The sequence below is a fragment of the Mustelus asterias genome, unplaced genomic scaffold (genome assembly GCF_964213995.1).
Source record: "Mustelus asterias unplaced genomic scaffold, sMusAst1.hap1.1 HAP1_SCAFFOLD_263, whole genome shotgun sequence".
NCBI lineage: Eukaryota > Metazoa > Chordata > Chondrichthyes > Carcharhiniformes > Triakidae > Mustelus > Mustelus asterias.
Window position 1 is genome coordinate 71,966 of NW_027590229.1, and position 13,042 is coordinate 85,007.

At 43.7% G+C, this 13,042-nt stretch overlaps 1 protein-coding gene across 1 annotated transcript in view; it reads right to left on the reverse strand.

Annotated features, from left to right (window-relative positions):
• Positions 1 to 12,835, reverse strand: part of LOC144486003 (NACHT, LRR and PYD domains-containing protein 3-like) — a 49,267-nt gene extending 36,432 nt beyond the window's left edge. The window contains exons 1-3 of the mRNA XM_078204112.1: positions 12,722 to 12,835; positions 12,567 to 12,632; positions 5,757 to 7,494 (exon numbers count right to left, since the gene is read on the reverse strand). Coding sequence (XP_078060238.1) covers positions 5,757 to 7,494; positions 12,567 to 12,632; positions 12,722 to 12,797 — 1,880 coding nt within the window. The 5' untranslated portion in view covers positions 12,798 to 12,835. The remainder of the gene's footprint in view (positions 1 to 5,756; positions 7,495 to 12,566; positions 12,633 to 12,721) is intronic.
• Positions 12,836 to 13,042: the final 207 nt, after the last annotated feature.

A 13,042-nucleotide genomic window follows, 5' to 3' on the forward strand; every position in this document is an offset into this window, starting at 1 on the left:
GCTCTACGTTTTCTGCAGGTCTGGCTCATGTTCTATCTCCGGGAATTACCATGAGTTCTTACTTCCAGTCGATCCTCACATTGAATCATAGAAACCCTATAGTGCAGAAGGAGGCCATTCGGCCCATCGAGTCTGCACCGACCACAATCCCACCCAGGCCCTACCCCCACATATTTACCTGCTAATCCCTCTAATCTACGCATCTCAGGACTCTAAGGGGCAATTTTTAAACTGGCCAATCAACCTAACCCGCACATCTTTGGACCGTGGGAGGAAACCGGAGCACCCGGAGGAAACCCACGCAGACACGAGGAGAATGTGCAAACTCCGCACAGACAGTGACCCGAGCCGGGAATCGAACCCGGGACCCTGGAGCTGTGAAGCAGCAGTGCTAACCACTGTGCCGCCCAGGGAAAGGGTTATCCGCAAACCCGGTTTCATATCACTGACAGTTTGACTGGAGATTTTCCAGCAGCAGGTTTCCTCATTCAGGAAATTCTGGTTTCCTCGGCTCAGATGTAAGCTCTGCAGTCCTGCCACATTTAGCTGTGAATGGTAGTGGATGATGAAACAACAGAAGGAGGAGGCTCCACAAATATCCCATCCTCATGACGGAGACGACTAATACATCAGTGCAAAAGATATGGCTCAAATATTAGTAACTAACTTCAGTGGCTAAACCGTTCAGAGGTCCCCAGCATCACAGATATTTATCAGCGAATTCGATTCACTCCACGTGATGTCAAGAAATAGCTAAAGGTAATGGATACTGCAAAGACCACAGATCTTGACAATAATCCAGTAACTGTACTGAAGATTACTGCTCCAGAAGCTGCTCTGTTCCTCGCCAAGCTGTTCCAGTAGAGCTACAACACTGATGTTTACCTAAAATAGTGGGAAATTGCCCAGATATGACGGTAAACAAAAAGGAGAGAACAAATCCAATCTGTCCATTTACCACCCCATCAGTCTCCTCTCAATCACCAACAGAGGAAGGCGTCATCGAGACTATCAAGCAGCATTTAATTAGCAATGACCTGCTCGCTGACTCTGAGCTTGTGCTTACTCAGGGTCACTCAGTCCCCTACCTCATTACAGCCTTGATGCAAACACGGACAGCAGAGCTGAACTCAGGATGTGAGATGAGAGTGTCTGCCCTTGACATCATGGCAGAATATGACCACATGTAGCAAAAAGGAGCCAGAGAAAAACTGAAGTCAATGGAAATGAGAGAAAAAAAACTATCTGCCGGTTGGAGCAACACCAGCACAAAGGAAGTTAGTTATGGTTGTTGGACCATCTGCATGATGCAGTGCAACAACTCACCATGGCTCGTTACACAGCACTGTCCAGTCTGTGATTTCTATCCCTGGAAGGACAAGGGCAGCAGATGAAAGGAAACATCACCACCTGGAAGTTCCCTTCCAAGATACACACCATCCTGACTTGGAAATATATCACCGTTCCTTCACAGTGACCGGGTCAAAATCCTGGAACTCTCTTTCTCACAGCACTGTGGGTGCACCTACACCACAGGAGTCCCTAAATGCAATTCCAGTGATATAATTGTGAGCATAGTTGCTTTCCAAGCAGTTGATACAGGTTTAATTCCCAGATATCTCAGTTTGTTGGGAGTGTGTGAAGAGAGGGTCATCTCAACTCCAGGAAATGACAGCAGGAATTTCTCAGGAGAGTGCCCTCGTCCCAACCATCTTCAGCTACTTCATCAATTAAATTTCATCCATCATAAAGTCAGAAGTGGAGATGTTTGCTGATGTCTGTACAACGTTCAGCACCATTCTCGACTCCGCAAGACAGTGATGCAGGACCTGTCCATATTTAGCAAGGCTTGAACAATATTCAAGGAAGGCTGACAAGTGCCAGGCGATGACCATCTCCACCAAGAATGAATACAATCAACTCTCCCTTCACATTCAATGGGATTATCATCACCTGAATCCTGAGTATCAGCACCTTCGATGCTACCATTGGCCAGAAACAGACTTGACATATCATTACTGTGGATTTTAGAGAAGATTAAAGGCCAGGAACTCTGCACAAAGTAACTCACCTCCTGACTTCCAAATACATTTCCACCATCGACAAGACACATGTCAGGAATTTAATTAAATACCATCCACTTGTCTGCATGAGTGCAGCTCAAGATTCAGGAAGCTCGCCACCATCCAGGATAACTCTGCTTGTTGACTGGTGCTCCACGTTCAACATTCATTCCATCCACCACAGAGGTACAGAGCGAGCAGTGTGTACCATCTACAAGATGCAGTGCAACAACTCCCAATGGCTCGTTACACAGCACCTTCCAATCTTGTGATTTCTATCCCTAAGGACAAGGGCAGCAGATGAATGGAAACATCACCACCTGGAAGTTTCCTTCCAAGATACACACCATCCTGACTTGGAAATATAGCACCGTTCCTTCACAGTAACTGGGTCAAAATCCTGGAACTCTCTTTCTCAGCTCTGTGGGAGCACCTACACCACAGGAGTCACTAAATGCAATGACAGTGATATAATGATGAGCATAGTTGCTTTCCAAGCAGTTGATACGGGTTTAATTCCCAGCTATCTCAGTTTGTTGGAGTGGATGAAGAGAGGGCCAGGAGGTAGTAACCACAACCGAAAAGACTGGGTCAATCCAATTTAGTCAAGTCTGCGGCTCCAGCCTGGAGCAGTAGTGTTAAACTTAGCTGAGGGTCCGAGGGTCAGTTGATCATTCAACTCCTCTGAGCCGGCCCACGCTGAGTTCAAAAGGGAAATGGTAAGTCTAATAATGACACACAGGAAACTAAATTCATTGGTTGGTAAAAAGAAATGCCGTTTTCGACTGGCTTTATATTGCTGTTAATTGGAGGAAGCAACAGAAAGGTTCAATGATGGTTCTGCTGTTGATGTGGTGTACATGGAGATTCAAAAATCATCTGATGCAGTGACACAACAGACTTGTGGCATAAGCTCATAAAATAACTGGGAAAGTAGCAACGTGGATACAAAATTGGATGAACAATGAATAATGGATATTTTTCAGGCTGGAGGATGTCGGTAGTGGAGAACCCGAGAGGTCAGTATTGGGATCCTTGCTTTTCCCTGATATATATGAATGATCTAGGTATTTGCAGTATAGAGGAAAATTTCAAAGTTTGTTGATCACAGAAACCTTTGAGGCATCGGATACTGTGAGGAGGGGAGCTTGGGACTGAAAAACGGACAATAGTGGAGTGTACAGATAGGTGGCAGATTAAGTTCAATGCAGAGACGGGTGAGGTGATACTTTCCGGAAACATGCACATGAGGAAGGAATATAAAATAATCGGTGGAATTGTTAATGGATTGCAGGATCAGAGGGACTGGACGTATATGTACATTGATCATTGCCGTTAGCAGAGCAAGTGGAGGGAGCAGTTAATAAAGAATACAGCATCTTGGGCTTTACTGCTGTGAAATAGTTTATGTTTGTAGGCATCAGATAATAATTCATGAGTTTAAGTTGAATTTGTGTTTCTGTGCTTGTGTGTTAAGAAAGAGCCAAAACTTTAATTTCACTTCGTGTTAAACAAAGCTGCCTGCCTGCGGGGTTTTTGTGTCCCTGCATTTCAATTTAAGGTTTACGACATTGTCAGAGTTATAGAGGTTAAAAAAATGGTTGCTTATATTCAGAAGTCCACAATGAATGATAGAAACACTGAGTTTCAGTTGCAACCAGTTAACCCAAGAAGCGAGATGGAGTTCACAGAGGCTGCCAGGAGAGGCAGCGCAATGCAGGGACTCAGAAAGCAGGACCCACAAGATAAATCACCGTCAGAAACCAAGGAGGAAAAGAGGAGTTCCAGGAAGACAGAAGTCAAAGAGACAAAAAAAACCTGAATCTGAACTAGCGACTGCTCCCGAAGTTAAAGAGAGGAGCAGAGAGAGGTTCCCAGTTAAAGACAGAGCTGCGAGGTGCAGACATTGTAAAGTTTGCTCACGAGAATCCAGATATCTGATATATTCCTAAAGTTGGTGACACCTTCATACAGACTATGAGGCGCTGGTGTCTGTTGGCACGGCTGAGTATGGAGGAATAATGAAAGGAAACATTGAAATATTGGACAGGGATCCTTGGTGAAGGCACCTGACAGAAAGCATTGAAAAGATTCCAAAAGCTGCTTTTTGTTTCTCGAGTGGAGCTTCTGGAGCGGAAGCATCAGTCCCAGTGAGACGGGTTTTCTCACATTGTTACAAACATTTGGGGGGATTTGAAGAAGAATCCACTGAAGTTACTTTGGGTGGCATCTGTCACTGAGTTTCAGAGAGTGGTGTATCTGAACCACAGGTGGATTGTTGGTTTACATTAACTGTGTACTTACTGGGAACATTAAAACATAAGATCTATTTTGTAACTCGTGTCATCCTTACAGATCTGCAGACATCTGTGAAGTTAGATGGGGTGGTGCATTGCAGTTATTTTTTTAACAAAGGTTTTATTCTTTTGTTAAAAGTTAATCGGCTACCTTGTTATTCTGTTCATCTCCATTTCTAAATAATAAAACAATAAATAAAAGTTATGATTTACTGAGCCGGGTTTCTGCTCTTCGACCTGACTGTCCAGAAATCAGCTGGGATCATAACATTGTCAATAGGGGCATAGAGTCCAAGAGCAAGGAGGCTGTGCTGAACCTGCAAAAGACATCAGTTAGATCTCAGTTCAGTGCGTCATACTTTAGGAAGGCTTAGAACACATTGGAGAGAGCGCTGAACATGTTTAAAAGATTGGCTACAGGGATGTGAAACTTCAGACACGAGGGTCGATAGGAGAGGTTGTTCACCTTGGAAGGAAGAAAGCTGAGAGGACATTTGATAGAAATGTTCAAAATAGTGATGGTGCTGGAGAGAACAGGGAGCAAATCAAAATGTTGCTGCTCGGACAAGGATCAACAACAAGATTTAAAGTGATTTGCAAAAGATGCAAATACAGTGTGAATAAAGCTATTTTTTTTAAACACAGCGAGTGATTCAGGTTTTATGAGGCTGCAATCAGAACCATGGAACAGAAACAGCGTGGGCTGCTGTAAGCTAAGGGAGGTTTCTTTTCATAACTGCACACTGTGAGGTTTAATACAAGACTGAACCTCCACTGCGACCCTGACTGATGTTACCAGTTATCACATGACTTATAAAAGGACACTGTCCCGATAAAACACACACCAACTATAATACATAACAGAGGCAGCGTGCAGGAAAATAATCCTGACAATAATTAGCCACAAACTGTAAGCTGTACCGAACACAAGAGAAACAAATTTCCTTCCAGCATCATACATAATCAGATGGTTTCTGTTGGGAGAGTGAAATATCCTTTTTTAAAATTTTATAACGAGGCCTTTACACCTCTAATTATTTAAAATTTATCCCAATAATGCTTTTATTCACTCAAGGAACGTGATCATCGCTGGTTTTGCCAACATTTATTGCCGGTGCCTATTTGCCCACGAGAATCTGCCTTCTTGAACCGCTGTAGTTTTATCAGAGAATTCAAAATTTATTACAGGTTCAGAAGGAGGCCAATCGGCCCATCATATCTGCAGCTGTTCTCAAATGAGCTTTATGACTTTGTGCCATTCTCCCGCGCTTTCTCTGTGACCATTGGACATTGTTTCCCTCTTGACTTCCTCAACTGAACATGTCTCTGTTTTATTTGGAACAAAGGAAATGGCTTCTCAACAATGAAAATATCCGCTCTGAGACCAAACAGTTACCTCAATTCCTGACATTTGTGCAGAACGGGTCCCAGCCGCTGGAGCCCTTCACACTGAATGTTGCATTCCTCTAGATCGAGGTGTTTTATTGTATCACAGAGTCCAATGACATGAGACAGGACCGCACAGTCAATCGGGGTCAGTCGCAATCCGCGAAATGAAAGTTTTTCCATAGATCCCACTGTGTTCCGAGCCAGTGTTTTATTCTGAGACTCAAACAGGTAGTGGAATGTGTTCAGGAGCTTCCTCTTCCCAGTTTCAGTCTGTGAGTCTCCAATCTGCCCTTCAACCTTCTCCTTCACCCAGTCAATCACTCGGCAGGTTGTTTGATGAAGAAACGGACCCAGAAACTCCACCAGGGGTCGAGCTGACTGTGGGGAGGACAGACCAGCAACAAAACGGAGAAATATCTCAAATCGCCCATCTTTCTCGCTGTGGGCTTCACAGAGGAGTTTCCCGATCTCCCCGGGATCTGGAGTCAGGAATTGTGTGAGTGCAGCTACAAACTCTTGGATGGTGAGGTGTGGGAATGTGTAAACCACACTCTGGGCAGATTCATCTTTCTCCAAAAGTTCCACCAGGAATCCAGACAGGAACTGGGAAGGTTCCAGCTTGTACTTGGTCAAATCTCCATCTCTAAACACAATCTTCTTCTTGGAGATTCCTGTGAAGGCCATCTCACCAAGCTTCAGTAACACATCACGGAGGTTTTCAATCTCTCGGCCATGGTTTTTCAGAATGTTGTAAATATAGTAGGAATATAGTTGGGTGATGGTCTTGGGAACTTGCTGCTGTTTCCTGTCTCTTTGTGTAAAGAAGGGACCCAGTGACAGACCGAGGATCCAGCAGTAGGAAGGGTTGTAACACATGGTGTACAGGATCTCGTTCTCCTCCACGTGTTTGAAAACGGCTGCTGCCACCGTCTGATCTTCAAAAAACTTGTTGAAATATCCCTTCCGTTCATCACCAACAAATCCCAGGATTTCAGCCCAGACGCTGATGTCAGCCTTTTCCAATAAATGTAATGCAGTGGGGCGGCTGGTCACTAACACTGAACATCCTGGGAGCAGCTTGTGCTGTATTAAACTGTACACAATGTCAGACACTTCACACTGGAATTCGGGATCTGTGCACATGTACTGAGGTTCTGTATTTCTCCGATTGTCGGCAAAATCAATACTGTCCTTGAATTCATCCAAACCATCGAATATAAACAGCAATGCCTCTGGGTTCTTCCAGAGCTCTCCCAGAATATTCCCAAAGTAAGGATACTGATCCAATATCAGATTCCTCAGATTTATTCTACTGTTAATAGTGTTCAAATCCCGGAATTTAAAATTGAAAACAAATTGAAAGTGTGGGTATATTTTCCCAGTGGCCCAGTCATAAACAATCTTTTGTACCATTGTTGTTTTTCCAATTCCCGGCACTCCGCTCACTGCTGCTGAATTCCCAGATTTGAATTTTCTCTGGGAAAAGCTGCTCTGGAACAATTGATCAGTTCGGATTTTTTCCAGTTCTTTCCGGAGATCTTTCTCTCTCCACTCTTCATGGTCTCGGCCTCTTGCCAGCAGTTCATGTTCGACAAGTGTCCGATCTCGAACAGCGGAAATAATCGTGAGCTCAGCGTATCGACCAACCAGCTGGAAAATCTTAACCTTCTCCTTTATGAGGATAGTGTTCACTCTCAGTGTTTCAGTTTGTACCCGGAGTGTCTCCTTGTGTTTCTGTTGGAGATCTTCAATAAGAATGGAGAGAAAGTTAGTTCTATTGGCATTTTACAAACATCCCGGTAAAATTGACCAATCCATTAAATATTGCAGGCATTAGTTCAGTTCCAACATAGATTTTTGTACAACTGGCTTTGACAACTAATGGCCCATGGGCCAAATTCAGCCACTGAACTGTTTGTATTCAGCCTAATAAATATGGCTGGACAGCTCAGCTCTGCAGAAGTCAAATCTGATCCAAACACCGGTCTCCCTTTCTGCCTCTGCAGATCTGCAGAGTTTCTCCACAATTTTCTCTTTTAAAGTCATTTGTCCTGCAACAGAATTAGACCACAAATAAAGAAAATATGGGGAGAAAGGAGGCTGTGATTGGACAAGCAGCAAAGTGTTGAAAACTCCACTTTTCTATTTCAATTTGAATCTTACAGAGCTCGTATCACGACAGCGAATAGCAGAGTTCAGGTCAGGGCAGAGAAAGGGCGAGAATCCTGAGGAACAATTATTGCACGTGAGTGGGGTGTTTGTGTGTGCAAATATATGTGTGAGTGAGTGCACAGAGAGAGAGAGAGAGATGGAGAAAGACAGAAGCAGAGTGTGTGCGAGAGAGTGTGTGTGAGATTATGTGAGAGTGACAGAGAAGGAGAACAACTGACAGAGAGCGTGTGGGAGGGAACATGAGAGTGAAAAATTCCCTGAGACTGTGGGTGTTAAACAGAATGCGATAATAACGGAGGAAAGGTTGAGGGATAAAGGTTGTGAGACTGTGTTAGGGAGAATGACAGAGGAAGCGATGAAGAGGGAGATAGTGTGCGTGAGGAAAGGCGAGAGGATAATATTGTGAGACTGAGTAGGTGAGAGTGAGAATGTCGATATAAGATAAAGAGAGAAAATGTGAGAGCAAAACAGAGTTATCGATGTGTGTTTGAGAAACACACAGCGTGCATGGAAGAGAGTGCGTGTGAGAGGAAGAATGAGGGTGTTGTGGGTGTACATAAGAAAGAGATTGTGAGAGTATGTGAGAAATATGTGAGAGGAAGACCATGCGAGAGATTATGTGACAGAGAATCTGTGTGTGACTGAGTGACGATGAGTCTGAGAATGTGTGTATGAGTGCGTGTGTGTGAGTCTCTGTGAGGGATAGAGTGAGAGAGTGTGTGCGCGAGTGACAGTGAGTATGAGAATGCGTATGTGAGAACATGTGTACAACTGTGTATGTGGGACAGCGTGTATGTGTGTGAGAGAGAGTGTATTGTGACAGAAATTGTGCAAGAGAGTTTGTGCGAGAGGGTCCATTGGAGAGGTTTTTTTAAATCATTTACTGGATCCAGATGTCACTGGCTAGGGTAGCATATATTGCCCGTCGCCGATTGCCTTTGCGATTGTGGCGATGAGCTGCCTTCTTGAAGTCAAGGAACCGAACAGCACGTCTTTCGGGCTATGGGAGAGAAACGGAGCACCCGGAGGAAAACCATGCAGGCGCAGGGAGAACGTGCAGACTCCACATAGACAGTAACCCAAACCAGGAAAAGAACCCGTGTCCCTCGCCTGTGAGGCAGCATAGAGGGAGCAGCTGGAAAATGCAAGGTTAAAACAGAAGTTTAGCGAAGCAAAACTTGAAATTGTCATGTGGCCTTAGAAGTTGAACAATATAATGATATGCAAGTGTCACGGGTGAGTCACTTTCATACACACTGTGAGAAGGACGATAATGAGATAGAGAGCTGTGATAGAGAGGGATGCAGCTAACAAGAATTTGGGGAGATAGTGCAGAAATATAGTAAATTCGAGGCAACTGTGAAGTGAAACATAGAACACAATCAAAAACTGTCTAACGACACAACATGTCAGAAGGAGAGAGAGGCTGACATAGAGAGTGATAAATTGACGTCTCTATTCTCAGCTCAAATGGTATGATGTGCAGTTTTAAGAACCATGGGCTGGATGGAATCAGTGATAAATTGAATTATTGAATTTGCTACTGTCGCCTATGGTGGGTTGTTTTACACATTTGGGAACATAGAGCTGGATGAAGACAGCGACAGGGACGGAGATATGGTGTGCATTTGGTGAAACCATCAGGTCCACTTGCAACATCTGGGCATTTGGTGAAACCATCAGGTCCACTTGCAACATCTGGGCATCAGTGCGAGCTGATTGGAGGGTTAGCAGCTGGAAAGAACCTTGCACCACATGGCATGTTATTTGCTGATATTATTTTCCAAGTGGCTGAGATTTATTTTTTATATGCACTTTGCTTTATTCAGTGATGTTCAGAAAGTTTTAGCCAGTTCACATAACGGGTGGGGATATGAACACTTTGATGGGCGGGGTGGAGCAGTCTCAGCTGACCGTATCCATGGACACGGCTGCGCTTGTTTAGACGGGAGAGTTAACTCATGTGGCTTATCACCAATGGAGCTGTCGGCCTCAGAGTCGGAACATCTGCTCTGGAGAATTATAGTTATGAGACTCAAGTAGACATTTGATGGGTTGAGTAGCGAGCCACTTTTGTTGGTTTAAGCACATTTGGTTTTCAGCACTTGGAAATGGATCAAATTTGCAGTTAAACTTTTTATGTATATAGTTTTTATCTCACAGTGATCCCAAGGGAACCATGTAAAAGCCATTGTATTGGCAGTACATTTTTCTTTCTTTTTCTCCTTCCCCCTCTCTCAATGCTTTCTTCTCTGATATCAGGCTACTTGCCGAGCTGGATACTCCGGTCAGATCAATTAAATGCAGATTATTATGGATGTGTTCAAGGTAATTAGCTAGAATGTAAACCTGATATAAACCTCTTCAGGGAAAAATGCTCTATCAGCTGAAACATCAAAGCTGCAAAATTGCATTTTTAAAGGAAACACATTTGTCAGATAAAGAACATAGTAGCTGGGCAGATCTTGGGAAAACCAGGTCTTCTGTTCCTCTCACCCATCAGGGGGAATAAGGGGTTTAACAATCTTATTTCACAGACTGGTGAAGTTTTGTGTCCACTCACAACATACGGACAATGAAGGCAAATTCGTATTGCATAACGCAACAGGAGAAGGCACGGAACTTTCATTCATGTGCCCCAAATGAGAATGATCCCCAATTCATGAAAATATTCTTCAACCTTATCTCAGCTAAAAGTACAGGATTGTCCTTATTGGGTGAGATTCGAATTGTGTTCTGTCCCAAATGGGAGACTGGCTCTCAGCATCATCAAACCCCTGCTCCAATATAAGCAAATCACTGAGAAATCATGTTACTGAATCTGGGCTGCTGGACATATGGAAGCGTCTGCACCCGAGTAACAGAGACTTTGTATTTTATTCCAAAACTCACTGCTTTCACTCTCGCATTGACTATTTATTTACAATTGAGTCAGAGTCTCATAGAATCATTGACAGTGACATTCTCGCTATAACTCTCTCTGATCATAAGTCCATAGACTTGTGACCTGGGTCAAAAATCTACTGCAAAGAGATGGCATTTGAATGCATCTTTCTTAAATGATGATGAGAAAATAATTACAACGTTGTCTAGAACTTAATACTGTCCCTGACCCTATGAAACAGTGTAAAGGAACATTTAAGGGGCCACATCATATCATTTACTTGTTCCAAAAGGAAGAAGAATAAATTAAAGTGATCAAATGCAAAAAGGTAATTCATAATTTAGAACAGCAGCACAATAAGCAGCACTCATTAGCTTTGATGGTCACCCTCACAAAGGCACGCCGAGCTCTCGATACTTGGCTTTCAGAACAAGTTGAAGGGTGTTTATGAGTTGCAAAACAGAGACATTACGAGCATGCGAACAAGGCGAGCCTTGATAGTGGGGAAGGAAGCCACCAGGTCCATCGAGTCTGTACTGACTCTCCGACAGAACATCCCACCCAAGCACTTTCCCGTAACTCCACATATTTACCCCCGCTAATCCCCCTAAATGGATTAGTTAACAGAGGATTTGAACTATTTAAAGAATAAACTTGAAAAAACAAACTTGGCAGCGGTTCAGTGAAGTTCAGGCATTCGAAGTATTTATGGACTATGGTGGAAAATACACAGAACAAGAAAATGAGGTTCTGGTAATTTAGAGTTGCTTCAGTGAAAAAATATAAAGGACAACAGACGAAAGATGATAGGGATAAACAGGAATGCAATGTGAAGGTTGTGATGCGATCAGCCATGGACTTGTTCATAAGAACATATGAAATAGGAGCAGGAGTAGGCCATCTAGCCCCTCGAGCCTGCCCCGCCATTCAATAAGATCATGGCTGATCTGAAGTGGATCAGTTCCACTTACCCGCCTGCTCCCCATAACCCCTAATTCCCTTACCGATCAGGAATCCATCTATCCGTGATTTAAACATATTTAACGAGGTAGCCTCCACCACTTCAGTGGGCAGAGAATTCCAGAGATTCACCACCCTCTGAGAGAAGAAGTTCCTCCTCAACTCTGTCCTAAACTGACTCCCCTTTATTTTGAGGCTGTGCCCTCTCGTTCTAGTTTCCTTTCTAAGTGGAAAGAATCTCTCCATCTCTACCCTATCCAGCCCCTTCATTATCTTACAGGTCTCTATAAGATCCCCCCTCAGCCTTCTAAATTCCAACGAATACAAACCCAATCTGCTCAGTCTCTCCTCACAATCAACACCCCTCATCTCTGGTATCAACCTGGTGAACCTTCTCTGCACTCCCTCCAAGGCCAATATATCCTTCCGCAAATAAGGGGCCAATACTGCACACAGTATTCCAGCTGCGGCCACACCAATGCCCTGTACAGATGCAGCAAGACATCTCTGCTTTTATATTCTACTACCCTTGCGATATAGGCCAACATCCCATTTGCCTTCTTGATCAATGGTGGAGCAGTTTAGAGGAACCGAGGGGTCAACATTTGCTCCTAATGTGTATGGTCGTATGAATTGCAAACTTGAACCTGTGCAGAACAGATGAGGATGGACGACAAATTCAAACAATATTTAACCCTGATTCCGAGACTTCGATTTTCTGATTCCCAAATTCTGACAACTAATTATTCAGACTCTTAGAAGTGAAATAATTAGTTTGAATTCTTCACTGTCATCACTTACCTTTTAGGTTACTGGGTACTTCCGATAAACCTTGTGGGATGTTCATGTAAACAAATGCATCAGGACCTGATTAAAGGAATTACAGTCATGAAATCAGCTATGTGCAATATCAGAACAATCTGCAATGGTTAATTCACTGCGCGATTTTACTGTACCAAGTGTCGGTAATTCTCTCAGTATTTTCTCCAACTTTGGTAACCCACGGTGCATTTCCACAAAGGATTCCCACATCACCCTGAGAGCCCGAGGGCCTTTCTCTATCACCAGATTTAGGAGCAGTTTGGAACAGTCTGCGAGGTTCCCACTGTCTGCGATTTCCTTTACTTTCTGTAAAGAATAATAAGGAGCGTATTGAAAAACAGAGTGAAAGGTAAGCACTGGGAATGAGAAGGAAAGGATCTGTTCAGGGATTTCCCAGTTGTTTTGAGTACAGGAGGCAGTCCCTGGACTGGGTCCTGATCCCTTCTCAACACTGA